Raw genomic sequence first — 25,554 nt, 5'->3', positions numbered from 1 at the left:
TTTTTTTTTTTTTTTTTTTTTTTTTTTAATTTTCCTTTCTCTGTTCTCACACCTGATCCTGCCTTTCAGAGCAAGGACAGTAAGAAGAATCAAAGATCCTTCAAGCGTGGTATAGAGTATCATGGGTTAGGCACTTTAGTCTTCTTGCAGTAGCAAGTAACTTCATGATCTACCTTTATCCAACTACATCAGGTGCCTGCTTACCCCGGTGTTATCAGTGTAACCAGCTCCATTTCTGAGGCACAGTTAACATGCATTCAACTGATAGCCCTCCCCACTGCTGTGCCACAGAACGCATTAATACCTTCATTCTCCAAAGTGTGGCAGCTTCTGAATCATCACTGACGGTATCTCAAGAGGTCAATAAGGGTACCACAACAGTCTGTTCTGCTTGAAAAGAATGACTGGTCCTGGTAAGGGGAAGTGATCATAGGAAATATGTGCCTTTTCCAGACAATGTCTAGGTGGCAACAGCCTGCTCAGCCTTCACACAGAGACATTAGAAACCGATATATAAATACTTTTTCCTCCTCTAACATCATAGCACCGTTTCTAATTAACCCTCCCCTTTCTGCCCCAACAATTTCAGTCTGGGGGAAAAAAGCCAAAGCAGCATGTATGTAAGATGTCTCCAGATTCTCAGCACCCATTTGGTCCGGTTCACTAGACTTATAAATACTATAAAGAACACTGCAAAGGCAAGGAATTACACTGAAGATTTTTTTTTCCCCTTATAATCCAAGGTTTCAACAATAGGTTTATTATTCCCAGACAATTCATTTTGAAAGACAGTATTTTAAATAGATTATCACAGGTCCTCTTCTCTTATTTTCTCAAATACACAGTCGTCTTCATTTGGCCTAACCAAAAATCTTTTCCTTGATATAAAACCCGAATGAACTACCTGTAGTGAAACAAGTAAACAGTTAAAAGAGTATATGCATTTCAGCAATTATAGATAGTTACAAACATAAGCTAGAAAATCTGACATGATACTGTTCAGGTGTACTGGTTGATCTCTTTACATTGGCATTTCAGAGAGAACAGATTTTTTTTTCTGTTGGAATACAACACAAGAACAGTAGTTTCTGCTCTTAAGGTTTATTGCAATGTGCTACATGTGGTGCAGATTGAACGGCAGTTCCAAATGTGCTAACATCGATGTTATTTGGCATTATAGTGGCCACAAGGACATAGGTACAGGTACTTTAACTGCCTACTCGGCCTTCTGAATTAGATTGACTACTGTTGGTCACACATTCTTAACTTTAACCATAACACCTGCATAAATGATACCTTTCAACTCTACTTTTCCTAAAGGGTACCATGTACTGTCTGAAACTTCCTAACACCACATCACCCAGCAGGTATAAGCAGACAAACTATAAGCACCCAAGGTACAAGCAGGCAAACTATACCCTTACATCGCACGTATCTCCAGTTTTCTGTTGTACTACAAAAATTTATGGCACAAATTTTTCTTCTGCCTCTTTCAACATGGTATTTTGATATATATGTAAAGTAAATGTCCTGAAAAACCCTACTAAAAGTGTCCATCACAAAGCTATGGCAATGCAATAACTAACATTAAGGCATTAGGGAACTGGAGCCAAATTTTGCATAGATTATCTCTGTAGAAGTTACTTCTACAACAGCAAAATTGCCTAGATGCAGGCACATTCTACAGCACAGCCTCACTATCTGCAAAGTCCACCTATTGCATACTAGTTAAATAATTTTTATCTCAATTCAAAAGACTGTTCTTGGTATTCCTACTAAATCTTACTGCTGCACTAGATTGTCTATTCAAACAAGACTTTACAGGCTGTTATGCTGATCTGGTAGTATCAGTATACTGCTACAGGATCGCAAAGAAAACCAAAGTTAAGTTTTTCTTCTCATGAGCCAGCAGAAAATACTTGGCGTGTTTTCAGAGTCTTCGAACAGCAGTAAGTTAAACTTTCCACCAACTTGGAGCAAAGACTTGTACGACTCTTGGGGATAATAATGACAAAATTGTAAAGACCCAACTCAAATGACACTTTCAAATGAGAATGTGCAAAGATACACTTCTAAGACATTTTTCAAGCGTCTTGCAAAGAGACATAGAGGAATAGGAAAGGAAGTCTTAAGAACCTTAGAATTGCAATCACAGCATTTAGAAGTTAGCTAAGCATAGTTAAGATTTTATATTAATTGTCTGTCTAATAACACAGCTTGGTGCATGAAGACCTAAACCAGTTCAAACTTGGTGTATAGAATGAGGCACATGATGCCATACTATCACTGTTTAACGCAACAGCATACCTTGACTCGCTTTAACAAACAACTCCATTCTAATTATCAGCTGTAATTTTCTTAGTTCACTGAGTTTCGTATCAGCAGCCAGACACTGCACCAGCAAGACACAGCTGATAAGCTCAGTGGTTTTACATTACCCTGTCCAACACTGCTCTCCTCACAAAAATTCGGAGGGAGCATTCGCAGTCCATCTTGCTCGCAATCGAGGAGGTATTTTAAAGTATGTTCAAGTCAGAACAACTGCCTCAAGCCCAGAGTGCCATGCAACTTAGTCCTTGCTAAAGTTGTACCACAGCGAGGCCACTGAACTGCATCCTTCAATCTTCATCACAGATGCAAGTCTATTCAGAAAGTGTTGTCTCCCTTATTATCATTTGCAAGTTATTTGTGAATACTGAAGGCCACACCGAACCTAGAATCTTGTCTCCAGTAGTGACAAGTACGGAGCACTTCAAAGAAAGGGACAAGAAAACCCACCACACAGGTTAATCGATTTGCTTATTGAAGAGCAGTTAGTGATTGGTTTTATGCTGTTTCTGAAGATAGGGCAACATTACTTTTTTCTGAGTTCAGGTTAGATTTTGGTTCTCTCTTTTAGAAATATTTCCCCTTTGGCCAATCACACACTGTAATAGAGGTATTTATTTTAATTCACTTTACGTTATTCCCTTTCCATTTATTTATTATCTCCTATTCAACAAATTGCTTGGAAAAGCAACATCTTTTAGCCATTTAGCTATTCAGGAACTATTAGCTATGAATACTGATTCCAGCAAATGAACTTGGAATTACATCTTTTACATGATAGGAATGTATATGTATAGATATGTAACATGACAAGTTTTGCAAATGGGTACAATTCCCAACTACAGGGAAAAAATGCATAAACAATCCCAGTACGGAATCCAAGTACAAGTCTGTAAACTACATCAGCAGCTGCATGTGGATATACACACATGATCTCTGTATATATTCTGGCTTTCTGTAAACTTCAAATGTCTCATTCAGAAACACTTGCAAAAAGCAAATAAAATGAAGCAAGTTGTCATTAAACCCATGAAACTAAAATAAAATTTTTATTCAGACACGTTTCTTACCCTCTTCTTCCTTCCAAAATTCAAGTTTAGCTCCTTTTTCTACCCAAAGAACTTCCCATTAAACTTATTAGTGAGTCTCCCTAACCAGAAAAACAGAGGTTGGGCTAAACACCACTAGCAAGCAAGACACACTGTATTTACATTTTGGAGACAATTTCTCACTCACTAACCTGCTTTTCTTGGATGCTGGATTTCTTACTATTTTTCGTGGATTCAGGCATCTTGATCTCCTAAAGAGATTGAAAAATCTAAACTTAAAATAAGCTTAAATGCTCCCTCAAGTACTCTAACAAAATATGCTAAGCAAATCAGCATTCAGTTAAACCCAGCAGAAAATGTAGGAAATGAACTGGCATATTTACCCTTCTCTCATAATTCTGTTTTAGTCTAAGCTATCTGAGTACTATCAACAGCTGAATATTTAAGTAATGAATGCTCATCTTCATAAAGGTTTACTGTACTTCCATTACAAATAAACTTAGAATGAAGGAGAAAAAATCTTTTCCAAAATTAAAGTTGGTCTTTCCTTCTGAATTGCTTACAGTTTAAAGCTATGAAATAACATGCTGTTCATTGCCTCATTGCTCGCTGTAATCAGCATGGGTCTAGAAGATCACACAAGTCGCTTTCTTTTTTTCTCTTCAGAAGTTTTCAGTTAGCAGACATTCAAAGTCTTTAGATGTCACAAGGTTAAACAAAGGCATTATTAATGCTGGAAATTATTTTTAAAAATAACAAGTATCTAAACATATTTTCACCCTTAAAAGCCTACACAAAAGACAGCAGAAGTATTTTAGCTACAAATCAGATTTTTGTTCTATTAACACTTCTATTTAAAACCAAAAAGTTTCTCAGTGTGAATGTCACAGATCCCAAATTGGTCTAACATTGCAGCAGATGGAGCAAGCAAGGGAAGTGGTGAAAAAGTGAAAGCCAGAAACAGATAAAACAGGGTAGTGCAGAACATACAAAAATTATGCCATAGATATCCTTTATCATATGCGGCAAAAATTAAAGTCAAGGAGAGAATGCAAAACAGATTATTAAAACTGCAATGATAAACCATCTTTAACATTCAGATTATTATTTCAGTAAAACTGAGCAAAGATGTACTTTTTAGCCAATTAATTCCGTACTGAAATGTGGAACATGCAAGATCCTTTTCCTCAATGGGACTTCTCTCAGCACATTTGAAAGAATGATAGAGTAGCAGGCTTATTTCTTTTGAATACAAATTCAGATACCAACGTACACACATGCTTACCATTTTTTGGCCACCTTTGGCTGCCTTCATCATCTGTTCTGATATCATTTTCTTCAAGCAGCTACTGAGCAAAAAGGCCTAAAGAGGATAAATCAAAGAACATTCTGATTTCTTCCATTAAAAGATGTACTTGACTCTTCCATTCCTCCTCCGCCAGAAAATTACAATCCCTAACTACTGAACTATTACTTCCCTAATTCAGTTAATTTTACGCTGTGCTTAACATCCCTACAGTGCACCAAACTAGCTGCAGTTGCTTAAAGCCCAGCCTCAGCATGACTAACCCTCATGGCACTGCTCAGAGCAGAGAATAAGAATTTTTATGACTGGTTTTGTGAAGCAAGTTATTCTCTCTAGTTGTCTGTGGCTCCTACCTTAAAGGCTGGTAAATTACACCAAAGGCTAAGTAAGGTTAATCAAATGTGGCACTATCGGCATCAAAACCACTTCAACAAGTGAAGCAAGCTGGAGTTCACAGGCACTCAGCACTGCTGAAAATCAAAGCCCTGGTGGTTACACAAGATGGCTGCAACTGTTTGTAGACCAGCTCACAGTCACATCTTGCACAGCTAATACGAATGGAGCAGTACGCCTTCATCCCGCATATTAGGTATCTAGCAGAGGCACCTCAGAGAGGAGTGAAGTTGTTCTCAGTTCCTTATGCTGTCCAATGAGCATGTACAACTCTGTGGGATAATGCAGCCCAAGTTAAGGTCTGAATTGCACCCTGGAGATGCACCTTACTACTTACTCTCCAAAAGGAAGAGTCTCAGGTAGAGCGTCAAGCACCGAGAGATGAATCAAAGACAAAATATCCTACAAGATCAGTGAGGGAGGGGGGAGCCATCTCTGACTAAGCTCCAAATCATCCAGTCTTTCCATTTTCTGCAGTGGGCTCTTGGATCAAACCCTTTTTTTCTTCCACACAGCAGCACCTTTCCAGCCTTTAGCTCTTCCTCACACTTCTGAGGCAAGTGGGACACAGGTTTTTTTAATCAGCAAGTCACTACAACAAGCACAACCCTAACAGATTTCACAGGAGAATTAATACTGAGGTAATTCTAGGTTTTTTGTTCTCCAATAGCAAAGAAACTAGAAAGCTTACTGCTTGTGGCTCATGTTCTCATAAAACTTAAGCGTGGCAGGAAATTAACACTTACTAAATAGCTGTGTGAACTGCATCATCACCCCAGAATTCAGAAGTCATGTGTGAGAAATTAAGCATTTTGATTTTACTTGAAAAATCCTGTCTGCTGCTGGGTGGGTCTCAGAGGCAAGAGAAGCAGTTTACTTGAATAACAGGCTCTATACTTTTTATAGAAGCTCCGTACCTAAACTGAGACTGCTGCTGTCTTTGATACTGCAGAGCCTAGATTATTTGCTAGGCAGCATAACCACAGATGGATGACTTGAATTCCTGGATACCTTTCTCTTTAAAGAGCTGCCTGAAAATAGTGGGAGGAATGGCACCCTATAAAGTCTTATTTAAGAATTATTTATATGTAGAAAAAACACATGATGTTACATATTCACACCTGCCATTAACCTGGGTTAATATGGCATATATTTATATTTGAACAATAGGATTCATTGTGGAAAATGGAGCCCTTGACCTTAGCTGGGTCTGACCAATTAATGATTTTGGTTACTTACTGAGTCCAGTAAATAAATGGCACCTCTCCACACTCCATCCCAGGCTTGCTGCTGAGTGCTAGACATTTCTCTTCAATGGAAAAAAAATCCTCTTCGCTTTTATATTAGAAACTCAAATGCTTTTCCCCAGATAACTCTGTCCCTAGGCTAACCTGTTTGAAAGCATAGCCACTGCACTCTGGTAGAGATAGACTAACCACTTTTGAAGATCCCCGTGGCTGTAAGATTACATTTTACTCTGATCCTTTCCTAACAGGACAGAGAACTAACCTGTTTTGTGTACAAAATTATCCATTGCCATGTGCCTGAATCATTGTACTCAAATCTGAGCTCCAGAGTGTCTTCTTCACCATCCTTTGTAGCACCCTGAAAAAACCCCCATAAAACAAAAAAACAAACAATGAACAGAAGAAACAGCTAAAAACAGCATTAAGGTGTCCGCCTTAAATCAGAATTAGTCAGTTAGGTTCATTTTATACAATATATAAATAAAACAGCTGAAGATCTGTACCAGAACACTTCTCCTGGGGGAGGGAGCAAGTGGGAGGTAGGAAGGGGGAGTCTTTACAAGCACAAAGCTGGCTAAAGCAGTTCTTTTGCTCCCACACAAAACTCTGACAACTCTACCTCCAACAGGAAAGGAAAGGGGTAGGTAAAGAATGACATGGAATGCCAGGGAAGGGAGAAATAGCAGAGGAAGGCTAGATGGTTTACTGCTGTAAAGGCTGCCAAGGGAATATGTTTCAGGACAGGTTTGGAGGGGAATATGGGCAAGTGGGAGGGATTTAAAACAGAGCACTCCCCCCCGGACCTGCCCTTCTCCTGACAACCTTAGTTTTCATGAAGAGAAAGTCAATTCAGATACAAAGTCAATGAAGTACTTACAAGAGAAGTAACCTGCCAACTTCTTAACCTGTTGATTTTAAAGCTGACCTCTTTGGTCTGATTAGTAGGCAGTTTTATGCAGCAGTTAATCTCATTATTGCCAACATAGATGTCAGCTGAGCAGCCTTCTTCTGGATAGTCACAAATGCAAGGATCAAGCCGTACATATCCATAGAACCGCATTTCTCGAATCAACTCCAGGAACTGCACCAAAAAGACAGAACTAAAGCAATTTGCTGTAAAAGTGAGTGAAAACTAGTGATTTGGAAGACGTCACTCACAGTCCAGACTTAGAAACTTGATTTTTTTTTTTTACTGGGTATCATGAGCTGGGTCTTTTGGATGCTTATCAGATATAATGATGGGAAGAGAAAAAACTAACCAGTAAGAAATACTGAGAACAGCAGTCCCAGCAGTCTGAATTTCCATCTGATTTCCTGAACTGGATGACAAACCTTTGCACCTGAGTTTAGCAGATAGAGAAGACTAGCATTCACAGTCTTGATAGCCCTTGGGATCCAAGTCATTCTGTTGAGATATTTTAAAATGCTAGCAGAGATGGGAACCTCCTTTTCTATTTGGTGGCTCAGTATCTGACCAGGAGATGGGAGACCTGGGTCTCTAGCTCAAACCAGTCCACAAAACCATGCCCTGTTTTTAAAGTCGCAGCCTCTAGTATCGTTGTTTCAAAAACCACTCCTTTTATCTGTTTATATTGTTTTTAAAATACCATTTTACCTTTGCTTTGTTTTCATTTTTTTGTAGAAATTCAAGTTCCTGCATCTGCCCTTCTGTTGGTTTAACCCAATTCCTCTTAACTTCCTGGATTGCCTTAAAAGAATTTTTAAAAATAGCAAAAAAGTCAGCAAAAATACATTTCCTTTCACACACAAACATTCAGAAACACACACACAGAGAAAGCTTTTTTTTAAAAAAAAAAAAAAAAAAAGGCCTTTGATTTTGGACAAGTTCATTCTACACTGTTCTTTCCTCCTGAATTAATAGTTTCCAAAGCTCGTACAACTCAACACACCTACAGCTCAGAAATCAAATGCTCTCATATCATGGCAGAGTGCCTACATATTAGAGACATACAGATGCATACATACACTTGAAAATAGAGTGGACAGATACCTAAATATGTCCTTTTTGTGCAATACTTTTCCCATGCACAAAACATAGTTAGAATCTCCAGTACATGAGTTTGAAGGGAAAATAAAAAATTAACATGATCAACAACAGTTATACCCAGCACTTAGAAAAGCGCAACACAGCAGTGCTAAACAGGAACCATTTACAAACATTTCAAGAATTTGTATAAAAGATGAAATTAATGTGGGAAAATTAACTTTTAAAGTTACAAAGACCTTTCAGTTTTACCTGCATATATAGCAAATTCAGTGAAGCTCTACAATCCATCAGCCGTGTATCAAGAGAAGGATCCATATACCTTTTCCAAGCCAAGGGAAAAAAGTAGTAAAATATGAAGATATGCATCTAAATATGGTATTTTGATTTTTCAGCTAAATATGATGGGAGCACAACCCAGAAAGATCCCATTACTTACCAGATTTAAAAAAAACCAAACCAAAATGAAAAAACCAGTTGTACCCTTGAAGTCTGTACTGTACTTATTCTTTATACGTTGTAGCAGAATGGAAATAAACTAAAGTCAGGTTATCCAATCTCTCCACTTTGATTTTGGTGGTACCAAACATAACAGTTTCAATTTAGAACTAAAACTTTCCTCCTCCTTTTCTCAAACAACTCAGTGTTTGTCTACATAAGAGTTGGTAAGACTCTCAGAGCATCTACTGACATGCTGCAGTGCTGACATACAAGACCTAGCCTTAAGCTAGCTAGCTGCAGTACCAACTGCTGTAGAAGTGCTGCAGGATCAGATCAGTACAGCAACAAAGCAAGTTAAATAGTTATCTAAGTGCCATGCTGCAACAGCTAGCTTGAGCCATTTTATTTAAAAGCAGCTTGGGTAAGTCTACATGACAGTACAAACAGAGCAGTGTGGGCTCCATGGCTAGTACAGCTGTATTACTCGCATTGCACAGGCAATACGCTTCCTGCAGCACACAAACAACCCCAGGACTGCCATTTCCTACCTCTGTGCTTTGAAGCAGTGCTAGGTAGAGAAGTATCTACTCAGACAGTCACTTTGTCATGGCTTAGAACCATGCAGTTCTTTCATTAGGCTGCTAGGTTCTGCAGTTTATAAGGGCACATATAGGAAAACAGAGAAAGCTTTGTCGAGGCCAAGCTCTAGCCCAGTAGATTTAACAACAGACAAGTTACAAGCATCAAACAACGGATTTCTGTGTACCTTCAAGCCAAGTAACCTTGCTTGCTGCCACTAAAAGGCACGGTCTGTTCTTCCTCTTCTGCTCCCAACCACGGTTCTTGCTCTAGCATTCATCTGATGCAGCCAATGGAACTCACTAAGCATGCAAAAATCTATTCCCTTTTTTCTTTTTCATTGTAGGGAGAAGTAGACCAGACCACAACCACAGCAGTGAGCCATTAGAACTGGCTCAGCTATACTGCCTAACTGCACCCTCAGGGCACTGTTTGACAAGCGGGACTTTGGCACCAGACTCCCTGTCCCCAGGGTTTATCCTCACCCACAAGTCAGCACAACTGTTTGCTGTGCAGCAAACAAGACTGGGGGACTGACCCAGGCCAAAAATAGGCCAGCAAAACCAAATAAAAAAATAAACAGCCAGCAACTTATTTTTAGGCCAGGCTAGCTCGCCAGTCCAGTTCACCATGTCTGCCTACACAGTTCTACCAGCATAACTGAGGAGGAGCCTGAGGTGTGAGCAAATGAAAGGGGAAGAATGCTCTGCTGCTTAAGCCAGGCCACCTACCAAAAGAAATGCTCAAGCTACGGCCTCAGGTATTGCGTATTAGTATACAGAAATGAGCACTTCAGATAAAAAGTAATCCATCTCTGCCCAAACAGAGTTGCAGCTTGCAACTCAGAACTCAAAGTTCTCTTCTATATTGTTTACGGGTATATTACCATTTGTAGTCACTGCATTATGCAGGCATAAAAATTAGGAGGCAAGCAGCCACAAAGCACCTCTCTATAGATTCTGAAAGAGAGGGAATAAATAGCTAGCTGCAGTAAAGGACGCTTCAGGAATACTACAGTGATAAAATTTAAAACATGCAAGGCCACAGAAACCAGTTAATTCCAATAACAAATTGGCCTCAGAGAAAAACAGTCAAGCTGCTGAGGCTTGAAGACTTTGTAACTATCAAGAGATTTCTTTCTCTGTTCATAGTTGTCATGCATCTTGGTAGTTTCTTTTAAGCTTCTTGCTTACCACTTTCTGATCCCAAGCTTACAGTGCAACTCTTTCATGCTCTGAAGACTCACATACGGAAGTTCAAATTCTGCCACTTTTGTCACCACTAGGAAAAGAAGAAAAACCAGAGACATTTGGTGAGATCTAGTGAAATAGCCCAGCTACTTTCATATATCAGTTAGTGCTGGTTAGCAATGTGCTGTTAGAGAAGAAAAAACTTAACAAATATAAATTCTGGGGTAAAGTAAGGTGACAGGTTAGTTATCTTCCTCACTTCTCTGAGTCTAAACTTACATAGCTCTATTACTTACAGAATCGCTCTACCCCCTTAGACCATACTCACATAGAATATCCTTCTCTCAAAACACAGCTAAGCAGGATAGATATTTCTGCATTTAAAGGATGTGTGGATGCAAGCTTCCAGGACTGGTGCTTTTCTTGAACAGAACGTCAGACAAGAGCAGTATAACTAATGTACAGCAAGAAAAGCATGTCATTCTTCAGTGATCACTACTTTCCTGCTCACTTTTTTAAAAAAATATAGGTCTAAAGGCCCAAACCTGTAAACATTTATTTCTAAGCCAATACCACAATTCAGCAGAACACTTAAACATGTGATTTTAAGCACGTGAGCATCTAAACATCTTTTGGCAGTGGACTGTGGGTTACATTTGGACTTGATGTATTTGTGAGGAATATCAAAGATGCATAGAAATGTAATCAATTGAAAAACATTTCTATTCTCCTGTGTATCTGATTATATCACAATACAAGGCAAAAATAAATCCATCTGCAACTGCAGTAGAAGAGTATATAGTGTGTTATATCCAGATACATTTGAGACATAGTAATAGCCAGGGATTCTGTGCACTCAGAGATACTTTTCACAGCCAGAGAGAAAGGGGCAGGGGAATGATAAATAGAATAGACACAGACAGTGAAGTTCCTACCCTACTGAGTAAGCCCGAGTTTACTACTGGACCTTCATCTTGAAAAGGTTCAGAAGAGTATTAACATCTTTATGCCAATAAGACGACTGAAAAAAGCTAAATGAATTGTCAAGGCCACACAGAGAGGCTGCAATGCCTAACTTTACTCCAGTCAACAGCAAAGACCGTGTTCACTCCCCTGATGTGGCCCAAGCCTATCCCAGTCCCAGGCCTGGATCCAGTCTCATCCAAACACCCGCCCACATGGGAAACAGGACATCAGCAGACCAATGAGGACATAAAAGCCCCTTCACATTTTATGATCATAAAGAGACTCACAACCCTGATTTACAGCTTGCTCAGTACCATCATGGTTAAACAAGTTTCTATCAGTTAAGAAAGGAAACATGTCATGATATAAAGGAAAGTAAGCCACAGACATTGTTTATAAATATAACAAAAGAGTTTCCTGTTCCATTGTTAAACTCAGCATGTGATCTGTAAACTAAGAACTGTTTTATGTAGGTATGGCCATCTGATTAAATGCCTACCCAGAAGTTCCCATGTGGTAAAGTTGCTAACACACCTTGTAAACTGAAAGGGACATGATAGTCATATGCGAAAGTCTCACCCCTGCACCACACTATCTATTGCCATAATTTGTTACCCACCACCACTCTTTCCAAGCCATGTGGGGAGAGGGCTTGAGGGGGTTTATCAGACAGGGTGGGTCTTTCAGCCTGAGCAGGCTCATGCAAGCTCTGTTCACACTCCAGGTTCAGTCACTGCAGCCAACAGAACAAATCCAAGGGAGGGCTAAGTTAAGCACCTTGTAAAACTTACCAGAGAGCGCTCCATCATCACGATCTTGGAAGAAAAATAAACTAAAATATTTTATTAATTCTCTTGATAGCCCCATCTTGCAAAATGTGACCTTTAAAAACAAAGAAGGTCAGAAGCTTAGCTATCCATTAGCATGAATAAGGAAGAAATGTTCAATACCTATTAACGTAACTTAATTGTTTTTAATTTTTCCCCTTATGTCCCATTTAACTGCACATTTTAAAGCCAATATAACCATTCCCGTATTGCAGCATTTGAGTTTGTGAGGAGTTTCATAAGTTTCAAGGGAACATAAAAATGTAATAAAATAACAAATGTTTACTACTCTGCCATGCATTTAAAAATCCTCTAACACAAGGCATCTGCCATGTTATTCCAGATCTTTACTACTAAATCCTCAAATCCTGTTGTACAGCGAGCACTGTGTGCTCTGAGCTAACAACATTGCTCAAGAGCATCACAAATATGTATTTTTCCAAGATTTGTGTATTTTCCAAGCTGATAGAGTCCTCTTGTTTTTCTAGGAAATATCTAGAAGTCCTGCCCCTTTACTGAAAGTACCAGTCTTACTTGTAGGGTTTTGCAAGTGAAGGCTTCTGACAAGAGCAGACTTGAGCTCTGTTGAGTTTTCATTGACAGCAGCTAAGGAAGAAAAACCCTATCCAGCTTGACATTTGGATTGTTTTTAGCTTGCTGTGGCCCCTCTACATCTTCTCTGAAAGAGGGAAGAATTAGCACCAACAGAAAATGCAGAAATTATTTGCAGGACCAGCTGCACAATGGGAAAGAAAAATCAGGCAGAGGTGAGCACAGAAACCGCTGAATCAGGCTGGAGCAATTGTCTTGTTCTGTTTTAGGCACTGAAAAATCAAAGCATAAGTTAAAGCAGCCATAACCTAAAAGAGCACAGTGCCATCAGAGCATTCCTAAACTCTGCAGTGACCATAATCTCCTGAGCAAACTCAGGAAAGTGGTGTGGCAACTGTAAGAAAACTCTCCACCCCTGAGAATACTTCTGTCATAGCTCATCTGGCAGATTGTGCAACCTGATAGAGGAGTCATGCTTTGGTCAGAGAAGCTGGACTTCCTTTGTCTGAGCGTAAGGTGGAAATACCGGTTTTCAGTCTTCTTCCAAAGGGTGCCAACTCTAAAACACTTCTAGCTCTGTGTCACAGTGACAGCATTGTAAATTCACTCATCTCCACGGTTCAGAAGGGTTTTCTCCAGCTGTATCAGCTGGTTTAAAAAGCAGACATGTTTCCATTCATAGAAAAAAAAGTAGACATCAAGCTAAATATAGGCTGGGAAGAATTGTTCCAAGCTAAAATTAAAAAAAAAAAAGACACATTCATGACGTTTTCCTTATACTTGTTAATATCAGGGCTGTTACCGGAGAGGGCAGCAGAGCATAAAAATCACTCGCCTCACACTCAGTTCAGACACCAGGTATAATGGGAATAAAGTTTCAGAAGTCCAAACACAGAAGACAAAACATGAATATTAGCAGCACCATCTTTCATTCTGTCTGCTTCTTTGCTAAGAAGTCCCCACAAATTACTTTAAGAAGTTAGCCACAGAGCTTCAATATGTTATCCCTTAGTAGCATAATACTAAGCGAACCAGATGGCATTTCCCAGGAATGTCAAACACAGATCTCTGATTCAGTAGGATTTTGACTTATTTTATTTCTTGGATCAAAGCACAAGCTGGTATATGCTGCCTGAATACCAGGATGTTAGGGAGTGATGGCTGCAAAATCTACCTCCACTGCAAAAGAACAGTGAATGTGGTAGCACGTTTACAATGACGAAAGCTAAGTAATTCCTAAAAATCCTAACTCATCTTTAAGATCACAAGAGAAGAAAAGGTGTCTGCAGCATTTCAAATGTCATTGTTTCTTTACAGTGCCACATTAATATTAAACATCTATAAATGCAATATACAAAGCAACATACAACACCACTGTCTGGCTTGAAAATTACCTTGACCCACTGCAAAACTAACAAGTTTATCAAGCCCAAATTATTAGTATTTTTTAAAGTATATTAGCAAATCCTTTCCTTACGTAAGGTCCCTATGCAAGTCTCCTATCTAAAAATGTCTCCTTACTTCTTCCACCCTATTAGCACCTACCTTCCCTCTCCCCAAATCAAAATTCCTATCTCCCTGCCACCCCCAACACTTTTTGCCTTCAGCATCTCCCACCCCACAAGTGTCCTGTTGCAGGGTCTAAGGCCAACTCTGACACTTACCTTACCCTGGAAGAACCGGTCCCAGCATTGCCTCAGGTGGTGCAAACCCCATGGCAGAACAAAGCTGGCAAGGGGTTATCCTGTGTTACCCAACTCATGGTAACTGTGCACAGATACTGTGTGTTCTGCGGCCAGACTAACACACGTCAGCTTGACGGAGGAGAGCAAATACACGTTCAGCTCACTTGTACCTATGGCCAGCTGAGAACTACCTCCACAAACTCATTGCAAAGGCACAACAGAAATACAGTACACAATTTCCTGTACAATGAGAGGAAATTTCAGATTTCCATGACAAAGAAGAGTACCCATCTGGCAGGTGTATGCTTTGTCATTGCTGTTAAGATTAGGAAACGGGAACAACTGAGAAAGAGGCTTCGGCCTTACTCATGCACACACGTGCAAATACACAAAATATGCAGAGCCACTGCTGCTCCTCCTCTCCTGGCATAAAAAGGGAACCCCAGCTGAAAGTTTCAAACACAAGCCAGCCAGTTGTGTAAACAACATTTGGTTGCTACTGGTTTCAAAATGTAACTAGCAATTGTTTACTGTATGTATTACAACAGCTGTTACAGACATCCCAGAGCCACAGTACTAGAACTGCACCAATACTGCAAAGGAAGTCCCACGGTTTCACAGCAAACATCAAGGGACAGAAAACAAGTAACAGAGAAGCGTGCAGAACAAGACGTATCAGTTGCACACTAAGTTTTAACAGCAGTGCACCAGCTAAGACATAAGCCAAGACTAGACCATCATCTCTGACTACAGTGTTCAAGCGCTTTCACCCACACTGTGCTAAACCAAAGTGGGAGAGTAATTAAGAATGTGTCCCCATAAGGAATAATATATATTTTCTAATTCTATCATATATGAAGGAAACCTGAACTTGACAGCCAAATGCCATAGGAGCAGAAGGCGTGTAACATTAAGAGGTAAATTATGGACAAATGTAAAAACCAAAAGAGCCCATCTGCAGAATCAGCAACGCCCCCACCCCCTCGCCCTGGTACAATAAACCCCTCATATGTCTTCAAATAGGGAGTTTTATCCTTTCCTGACTGAAGTGATCTTCATTTTTACCCACTTCTTACAAATGGAAAATTTCAACACAATTCTAGAAACCCATTACCTCTAATATTCTTTGTGCAGTGTCCGATGTCTGAATATCAAGTCTAATATTACTGCCGTCAGCGAGGTAGACATCCAGAAAGGCTCCCTGGGTTTGGATCTCAAACGTATCCTGTTAGGTAGAAACAGAACACTGTTCTATTGCTTTCCATATTGCTGGAGCCCTTCTGAAGATGCTGATGCTCCATTTCCTCAAGTAAAATAAACAATTGAGATGACTGTTTAGTAAACAGTAAGTTACTAAAATTACTGTCAAAGCTTGTAGATGACAAAAAAAAACATACGCAGAACAGCAAGTGAGAAGATACTGCAGAATTAGAGGAGGGTCACTTTGATGTTAAGCTGAGCACAAGTTACCTAGTGTCTCAATGCCTGTAGGAACAACACAGTCACTGTCCTAGGAAGTAGAGACTTGAAAAAGAGGAGGTGGATAAACAGCTGCATGTGAATATTCAAAGCCACAATCTTGCCAAAAGGAAAAAAATCTCCAGTGAAAAACAGAGGCTATGGTATCTTAATATACCAGAGCTACTGGAATACTGCTCAGTGCCAGTGCCCAAGGTCCAAAACCACCGCAAATGGAGAGGGGATATAAAGAAGAAACCTGAAAGCTTTTAGGTCATGAAAAAACAGGTCTCAAATAAGTGACCTCAGAGAGCTGTCTTACGTCTAGACACAAAGGAGTGATTTGCAATCTGGAAAAACTAAAGTACAGAAGCCAGATCCATTGGCTGGCAGCTGATGATAGACGCAGTCAGAGTAGAAGTAAAGCACACATTTCTGACCATGAGGTAGCGCACAGGAATGGGGTATTCTCCACTGGTTTTATATCAAGACTTTATATTTCCTTAAAAGACTTTCCTGAGCTCAAACTCGGAAAGCCTCATGCTTTGCTATGCATGAAAAGTCAGTTACTTGTTTCAAGAGGATGGAGACTAGTTTGAGAACTCCCTTGGGGATGCATCTGGATGAGGTGGCAGAAACTCATCCCTGCAGCTCCTCTTCCTGTTGACTGCCCTGGATCAGAGGACAGCAATGGTCCTTCTGGCATTTTTATTAATTAAGGAGAGGTACTTCCCTTGAGATTCATAGTGGAGGAAAATGCTGTAATTGTACATACTGTATGTAACTTTAATTTTTAATTTCTTGTATCCACCTTTGCTAGCCTGGTGGAATATATGGGAGACTCCCTGGGAGCCCTTAGGTTTCAAGTATTCTCAGTATCTTGCTGCCTGTATATAGGAGCATCTCCTGACTCCTGCAATGTCAGCAAGAGCAGGGTGGCAGGGCTGACATTTATGCTGTGTGCTCCATTACCCCTCTTTTGGGTACCCTGGAGAACATGCTAGGACACATGACTCCAATTAACTAACTCAGCTCAGATTGGTAACCTTTTGGGTCAGAAAGACCACATTTTCTAGTAAATCTGGCTTAATTAAGAGTTATTTCAAGGTAAGATCAAATGCAAACAAAAAGTGTTTTCTTTCACAACATCTAAAAATTAAGAACATGTTGTCAAAAGTTTGTAGAATGATATGTGGGGAAAAGAGGTCTTGAGGAAAACCAAAACAAAACAATCTTTCTTATTTAAAGAGACTTCCCACAGATTTTCCTGACACCTAGTACTTCACCTAGCTGCATGCCTACACATCTGTTTGCACATATTAAAGAACAAGAGAACCTCTTCTCAAGGCATTAGCCAATGCCCTGTCTGAAGTCCCTCTGGGGATCCACACAGATTTAATCTTTATCCCCAAACTAATTTCCTTCTTATCCAGGAGACAAGTCTAGTCATTCCTCTTAATTAAAATAAGCATTACTTTGCTTCTGTGGAGATACAAAAGCCCCCCTCTCTCTTACATCGAGGATCATCTCCTGTGCTTACCTGAGTACTTTACTACTTTCCTCAAACGGGAAGGAGCAGACACTTCCTCAAACGCCTTTGGTGCACATATTTTGGTATGAAACATTTCACATGTGGTAAAAATGTATGTGAAACTTGGAACAAACATGGGATGCAAGCATCAGAATGAGATAAAGACATGTAACTCATTACTGACTCTCAACGAAGAGCAAACAGGTCACTATATAGCCAGTTTACTATCCAAGACTCAGCAGTGCTGGGGGGTGAAGGCCAGTGCAAAGGCTTGTGCGCCGCAGTAAGCGCTTCTGGGTGTGGGCTGCTAATGCTGAAGCTCCCATAGGGAAAGGACATGGAGGACTTTATGCATCTACTTCTGCCAGATCCTCACTGCTGCTCCTGCAGCTTTCACAGCCTGGGTACAGGCCACCTCGTCCTCTGTGGCAGCCCAGGGTCAGAGACACAAAGGTCACTTTACCCTTCTGCCACTCAAAGGGAGCCACATCTTGCAGCACCCTACCCTACTTGCCACCTCACTACTCAGCAATCACGAGGGGAAGAAAAGCATGATCCAAACTTTCAAGCTACTTCCAAGCAGTTTGAGATCTCCAAGAACACCATGCAACATATTAGTGGGCAGATTAATCTGAGGATCTACAACAAAGGATGTATTAGAGAAAAGAAAATCTCAGTCCCATCTAGAATGGTCACATTAAGTATCACTGTTTAATACTTAAACCAGTGGTTTCCACAGTCATCTTTTAAAAACTGCTTTAATTTATCTTATTTGACTCTACTGAACTACAGGCACAGCTTCATTTCATGGTCTTGGGGACAAATTCCCTACTTTCTTTTCTTCAACTTTTGATTACTCTTCTCTTAATATGGCTATGACACAGCAAACCAAAAATAAGAATTATCTTAAACTACTGGGTTTGGAGACTTCCCCCCCCCCCCCCTTTGTCACATGCTTTTACCCCAGAAGGCAGAACTGTCCATGCCAGAAACTCCACACATTGTTTGGTGTTATAAATATTTTTTAGCCTCTTATCAGTAAGGTATTCTTGAGACCAAAAAAAACTTACTTACATAAAAACAAAAGGAGGAAACAGTGCAGTCTGTAAGGCAGGAGAAGACAGTGTTAAGTGAAGAAATACAAATACAGACATGTCCCTAAAACAACACAAGAGAATCCAGCATAAGTTTAATACAAATACAAAGGGAAGAGCATTTATCAGTGTTAGCGATAATCCCTTTAGTAAGTGCACATGGCAATCCCAACCACTTCAAAAATGGACAGAAAAATACTTTTGAAAGAAATTTGCAGCACTGAGTCAGAAAAGTTCAGATCTTCTCCCAAGCTGCTATTTTAGTTTTGGAAAAAGCAGTAGAGTCATTGTCTCATCTACTCAAAAACAGGCAACAACATAAAAACCCCTGTATTTTGGCAACAGCACATGTTCAGTAGTACTTTTCACGTTTCCTACACTTTTGCTCCTGAAATTCAGGGAACATGCCATGTAACTAGACTTGGACACTTTCTTGTATCTTAATACTCCTTATTTGAATATTCCCTTAACGCTGTCGCTATTACCTGTGGTAAAATCTCCTGAGACATCTAGAACTGCTGCCTACTCCCCATTTGCCTACCCCAGTAGCTTGAAGCACAGCTCAGTCATTAATATAAGAATACAGAATAATACAGAGCTGGTGAGGGATTTTCTTCATTTTTTGGTTTGGATGAATAGAGCAGTTTTTTTGGGAAAAAAAAACAAACCACAAACCAAAACGACAAAACAAAAAACCCAAACAAACAAACCAAACAAAAAATATATCTATTATATAGTTCCCCCACAGGAAAAAAATAGATATCTTTTTTTTCCTCCCAGTTTTCCATTAGAAAACTTAAAATTAAGTGATTTTGTTTTAACAGAAGTCAACACCAATCTGAACCCTCGGCAAGCTCTCAATGGATTTGTTGCTCAGCTAAGAAGCATGGGCCATAGAAAGAAAAAGGGTGAGAACGGAGGCCCTTGTTGCAACATATTTGAAAAGTACAGCCGGTCAGGGGACTGAACTGCATCTTAACATTGAAGCAAAAATAAAACAGACATCCTTGAATTAAAATTCTTCAGAACTTTCCATGCCAGAAACCTCCCCCCCTGGCCAGCCCACAATAAAAGTCTGAAAGTATGGGAACTTCCCACATGAAATTCAGATTTCTGGCCAGCTGCACTTTTGAAATAGAAGTTCATAAATAAGAAACCCCCTGGTTTGATATGAAAAATAAAATTTTTAGAGCAGTGCTGAAATTGTAGATACTCAGCCTGACTTCTGTTTGTGTATATACACATCCAAACACATTTGTGAGTTAATGCAAGTACAGAGGAATGTTACAAACCTGCATTCCTCCATTGTGTGCACAAAAGGTAAGTGCGTTGCGAGTGCAGAGAAGCAGAGGCTGCATGGTCAGAGACAGGGGCTCTATCCAAGAAAATGCACCCCATGATCAGCCAAGCACTGATTCCTGGTAACACCTGCAGATTTCTGGGTTGCATTTTACCTACACTCTCAATAGCATACACACCACAGCTGTCTTATGGTATTCAATCCTTGGCCTCATGCTTGCTCTTTGGAAGGAAAACCACCTTACATTGGAGTCCTTTGATGAAGGACCACATAGGAATACTGCTTTTTGCCTGTTATCAGGCACTGATTGGCTCTATTTGCTCAAGTACTCAGAAACTTTTCATCTGTCCTTTCACCAACACCTGAATCCTTTTGCTCATGCTAAAGGCTGCTGTTTACCAGCAAAACAGACTGGAAAAGGTCAGCCTCCTAGATCACTAACTCCAAACCTCTGCTGCTGCAAGGAAATATGTCTCAATTTTATTTATAAATGCATAATGACTGGCTGTCCTCCCAGCCGCATCCTGAATACACCACATTACTCCATGGGTGCCCAATACAGAGACAGACCATGATCTCAGATTACATTCAAGGATATAGATTAGTTGCATTAAAATGAGACTGATAGGGATGTATGTGCCTGCTCATACTGTCTTTCTCCTGATGAAAAGGGAGAAAGCACAACACAGCCACAACAGTCTTATCTTGTTAATGACTTCTTGCAAGAACTGTGCCATTTGTCTTTAGGGGCTGGAGGTAGTGGGGCATATACTGAATCTGTCTCTCCAGCTTGGTCGCTGGAGTTTGCAGAGTTTGGAAGAGTGGAGGGGCAGGGAGGTTATGGGCTAGGTTGTTCAACTCTGCTACACGGTATTTCAGCAATGTTCATTTTGAGCAAAGCATCCATTGTGCCAGGCTGCTTCCCCATGTGTCAGGAGCCCTGCTGTCCCCTGACAACTTCTCCTATGAGATTAGGTTGCTGGGGAAACAGCCAGAGCATGCCTGCTATAAGGAGCAAACTGTAACAACCTATGCAACAGGTAAAGGTGGTGCTGGGCAAAAACAGGGGCCTGGAAAGCAGGGTTAACCTGCACGGGCTTGTCCCCACTTCAAAAGTTTGCCCTGTTTGATACAATCAGGGGGATATAGCTGGTTGGTGTGATGCTGAGTGCAGATACAGATGAGTCACGTTCAACACTGTCAGGTAGCGTCAGTAAAGTCATGGTCCTTGCACAGCACTCCCACTCCAGGGAGTGCTAGTCTTGGCACACCCTTCACAACCCCATTCAGAAGCAAAACACAGGACAAGGACCAAAAAGGTCTTAAATTCAGTTTGATTTTTCTTTTGCATCTACTATTTTAGCCAGTGACATATACAAATATCTTCAGCTAGAAGCTTAAATACTGCTCTTTTAAGACAAGCCAAGAAAATGAAGCAAGCACTAGCAGACTGAGAGGACAGCTCTATTCTCTCTCATAATGACAGACAGAATTGAAGGTGAAAAGAGTCAGCAGTAGGGGAAAAAAAACATCTAGCCTAGCAATCTCATTCACCTCTGGTTTCCTATCTTCTCATTCTATTAAAACTGAAGGTTTCTAATATAAAAGCTGCGCTGGTTTTACCTGCGGACAGATCTGTGCTCAATAAATAGCTGTGGTGGCAGAAAAGTAGCTGACTGCTTCCCGTTCATCGCCACCTGCGGTGCGGTCCCTCTGCCGCTTCTCCCACATTAGCTGGCAGGTTGTTGGTACAAGTGTGCACTAACTTGTTTCAGGTAGCCAAGACTGACTAGTCAAAGCCAGTCCATGCCATTGGCAGAAAAGGAGCATGCTATTTCATAATTTTAATGTTGTTTTATTCTTGAATCTTTCATTATTCATCCCTCTTGCAATGTAACAAACAAGAGCAAGTTTGGGGTAATGCCTGGTTTTAACACGAAGTAGCAGTAACACTGAAACCCTAACTATGTTTTCACTCCTAAGCAATGTGTAGGACGCTAAGTGCTGCCTACGCATTTTCAACAATGGAGAAGGAAAGAACAGTACAGAAGTGCTTTAAAGATGAACTTCACTCCATGTCTTTCAATGCTGTTACAGAAATTTTGTCACTCTGCCATAAAACATCTCACAAGTCACAGTATACTAATAAATACTGGAACATGCACAACAAAGCCAGTTTGTTGAGTGAGATTCTTTAATAGCCAAAATGAATACTTATTCAGCCATCAGTTACACCAATTAAAGGCACTGTGCACAGCTAATGACAGTGGATGCACTCCTGTCTTTCAGAGTTATTTGATCTCTCTTAGGAATTTGTTCTTTACCATAACGAAAGAACACATAAAGCACTACTGCTATTTGTATTATGAAGCAGTAATTTATGTAAGCACAACAATTTTAAGTTTAAATTGTAAACAAAAAAAGCTGGAGAACGACCGTCTTTGCCAAGCAGGAAGCCTGAACTTCATGTATGAAAATCCATTGTATTGTGGAACAGAAATTTTGGTTAATTTTATGTTTTGAGAATGTACTGACCTTGCACTAACATTTAAAGTATAATTCAGTGCCTACCTTGAACTCTACAAAATAACTGACTGCTTTTGCCAGCACAGTCATCACATGCCTTAATAAGCACACACACATATGTACATAACCCATAAATCACATAAGTATTACACATGTACTTATCAAGTCACCCCTCTTTACCAAACGGGCCTGGAGTAAAGAAAAACCTAAATATACAACATCATTTCCGATGGTATGTTAAGAGAAATCCACAATACTGGCATGCCAAAAGACATCTTTAAACACTGCAAACATGCATTTTGAAGAGCTATTTCCTGCCAGAACTTTGTTAAAAAAAAGTCAGTTGGCAGTGTTTGAGGGCAAATTGCAGGCATTCCTGATGGATTTAACTTTCTTTAGCAGACCTGTTATCAGTCTCATCAAGACTAAGTTAAGACTCAGCAGTAATTGCTGGGAGTTATCCACAGGGCTATAACAGGCATTGGATCAGAACTAAAGAGAGACTGCTTCTCACAGAAGAAATCCCTAATCAGAAAGGGGCTTTTCATTCACCGTCTTGAGCACTTCAGTAGGTCTGAAATTAAGAGACTGTAAGTAAACTGTATCTTTTTATTTACAAAGTATATAGGAAAAACCTTTCTAGAATTCGTTAGGAATACTTCACACCATTTTCTATAGCCTTTCTGAACTCCCCTTACATACCATAATCACACATAGCAAGTGAAGGGCTCTCAAGTCACAAAACTCTTACTCGGTCCTTCAAAACATCCCATTCTCTCCAGAACAACTCACTGCAAGCGAGGTTACAGCAGCACCAGCAGCATGCTAAGCACTTCCCAGAAAACTAAAGCAGCATCCCCTCCCTGAAAATGCTGTTGGAGTCATACTGCACCCACCTGCTCCAAAACACTACTATCCTCATAAGAACCACAGCAGCTGGAGAGGAGGTAAGGGAAGAAAAGGGACATACGGCACCTTGCAGTAGTCAGACACAAGCAAGAGCTATCCAGGCTCCAAGCCTGCCAAAGAAAGATCATACATGTCATGGGCCACATTAAAATGGATTTTAAAAGCCATCTAGGTTGCAACAACCCAAATACATGCCAGATTCTGCCCATCACTACAGCTGCAAGATAAGAGAACATGACATTTTCACAGCAGTCATCAGTACACTTATCAGTCCAAAGCACTGACACTACCAAAAAGCATTTACAGTTGCAAAATCCAAGAATGCGTGTAATCCTTCTATTGAGCTCTCACAAAGACTCTTCTGGGAACTGTTTAGAGGCAAAAGATTCATCAGATATGCCACAGGATATAAAAACAAAGCAAATAGTTCTTTCCATGTGAGAAACAAGTTCGTACATGGACAAAACAATAGCAATACTATTATTGCCACCCAGGCTTCAGAGAGAACACTCTGTCATTGGAACTCGCTGCTTTACAAGACAGACCAATACGCTAAGAACACAAGGAAAGGAAGATAGCAAAGGAAGCCTTGAACTCAGGAGGTAGGATAATATTTCAACTCTTTCATATAACAATTCGGCTGAAAAATCCAAAACTTACCTGCTGTAGCTTTCGGAAAAAACCTATGAAGACATCACTATTGGTAATATTTGAATCCAAAGTAACTGAAAAACAAGAGGAAAAAGGGGAGGGAGGAAACCAAACATCCAAAAGATGAAAAACATGGCTAGTGTCTAAAACAAAGATGTATACAACGTGACTGTTAGTTAAACAGTCAGTGCTACTTTACTCATCCTTTGGTTTCTGCACAGCTACCTTTACTAGCCTGTTGTTAAATCACTGAAGCTATGAACAGTGCAAAATACATGTAGTGTTGCTATTCTCCCAAAGCAAGACTACAGTAAAGTTCTTGGCCACGTAACTCAATGGTCACTCATGGCCAGTAACTCTAAAAGGAACTGTTGAATACTCAAGTGAAAAAGATAAAATAATCACTAAAATTTAAGACTAATCTTGAGTTTCTGTAAGTCTTAGCACAAAGTATCTGAGGCCAGAGGCTACAAAATCTCTTTAAGCTCAGCCCCTCACACACACTTCTTTTTGGGTAGTTGAAATAGTTATATTTTTTTTATTTCTTGGCTTACATGAAACTCATGAGACACATTCTAGGGATCATGCAGACCTGGTTTACAACACAGCACATTGTGCCTGATATTTAATTTTTCTACAAACTCTTGTTATAATTCTCACAAGTCTGCCTGGAAACCCCTTAAGGGAAGGGGTTTATGCAGAGCCCAGTTCCTTATTACACTTCTACCAGTCCAAGTGCCTGTCTTTTTTGCCTCCCTCTTTTACCCACCAGCCATGAGTTCTCACACCCAGCCCCATGTCAGCTCTGGCAGTTGTGAAGCAGCAGGGATGGGTGGCTCAGCTCACTGATCCGGAAGAACAGAGAATGGACAGACTACAGGCTGCCACCAGAAGGCCCAGCTGGCTTAAGTTTAGTGTGAAACTGCACCCTTACGTTTTGGGAAAGCTGCAGAAAGGCAGCCACTTCAGAAATAAGATAAATATGATATGCTGCTCTTCTAGAGCCAGTGAACCAACAGACAGGACAGGGCAGCAACACTTAGCCCCAGCCTTTTAGATACACCCTTACTCAGCTCAGTATAGAAGGTAACCCACCCTGCAGTCACAATTGTAGACACATCCTCAAAGGTTTAAGCCCTGCGTATGAAAGCTTATCAGGTTGTTATAGCCAAGCTTACCATTCTGAAGATACTGCTCCAGCTGAGACCGCCTCTCATCTGCCATTGACTTGGTCATTGCCAGGTAAAACTTTGGAGGGAAAGCAGGCACAGCACTCCCAAAGAGATGCCTCAGCTGCAAAACAGCCAAAGGAAAGCTCCGCATCAGTGAAGAAGCATTCATAGTTTCCAAGGAGCTTTCAATGCTCTCTTATTTTGACAGCGAGACATGATGACCTACAAAGGGCATGGGGTACCCACCCAGCACCTCCCTGACAGCCCTCAGGACCCACAGCGAGGGCAAAGCCTTTGCCCGGGCAGCCACCAGAACACAGCCCAAGTGAGCAACCTCTTTTGATG

General features: G+C 40.4%; 1 protein-coding gene across 1 annotated transcript; it reads right to left on the bottom strand.

The window, feature by feature from the left end:
- Positions 1-575: 575 nt before the first annotated feature.
- On the bottom strand, positions 576-25,270 carry SNX31 (sorting nexin 31). Its single transcript, XM_019471495.1, has 13 exons — positions 25,216-25,270; positions 24,047-24,111; positions 23,374-23,496; positions 15,683-15,793; positions 12,296-12,386; positions 10,542-10,629; positions 8,581-8,650; positions 7,939-8,031; positions 7,201-7,404; positions 6,586-6,681; positions 4,663-4,740; positions 3,569-3,628; positions 576-904 (listed from the first exon to the last, which is right to left on the bottom strand). The coding sequence occupies exons 1-13, from the start codon at positions 25,259-25,261 to the stop codon at positions 809-811; spliced, it is 1,221 nt and encodes a 406-aa protein (XP_019327040.1). The 5' UTR covers positions 25,262-25,270; the 3' UTR covers positions 576-808.
- Positions 25,271-25,554: the final 284 nt, after the last annotated feature.

This window comes from Aptenodytes forsteri, unplaced genomic scaffold (genome assembly GCF_000699145.1).
Source record: "Aptenodytes forsteri isolate BGI_AS27 unplaced genomic scaffold, ASM69914v1 Scaffold145, whole genome shotgun sequence".
Classification (NCBI taxonomy): domain Eukaryota; kingdom Metazoa; phylum Chordata; class Aves; order Sphenisciformes; family Spheniscidae; genus Aptenodytes; species Aptenodytes forsteri.
This window is presented reverse-complemented; position numbering and strand designations above follow the sequence as displayed.

What these genes read in the sequence shown, in the direction of transcription:
- SNX31 (XM_019471495.1), bottom strand. Translation starts at nt 25,261, where the DNA reads ATGGCAGATGAGAGGCGGTCTCAGCTGGAGCAGTATCTTCAGAATG. An exon ending in TTTTCCGAAAGCTACAGCAG is followed by an intron (nt 23,497 to 24,046) that starts GTAAGTTTTGGA and finishes TTTCTTTGGCAG; the next exon opens with GCTTGGAGCCTGGATAGCTC. An exon ending in AAAATGAAAACAAAGCAAAG is followed by an intron (nt 7,405 to 7,938) that starts GTAAAATGGTAT and finishes TTTTTGGTGCAG; the next exon opens with TTCCTGGAGTTGATTCGAGA.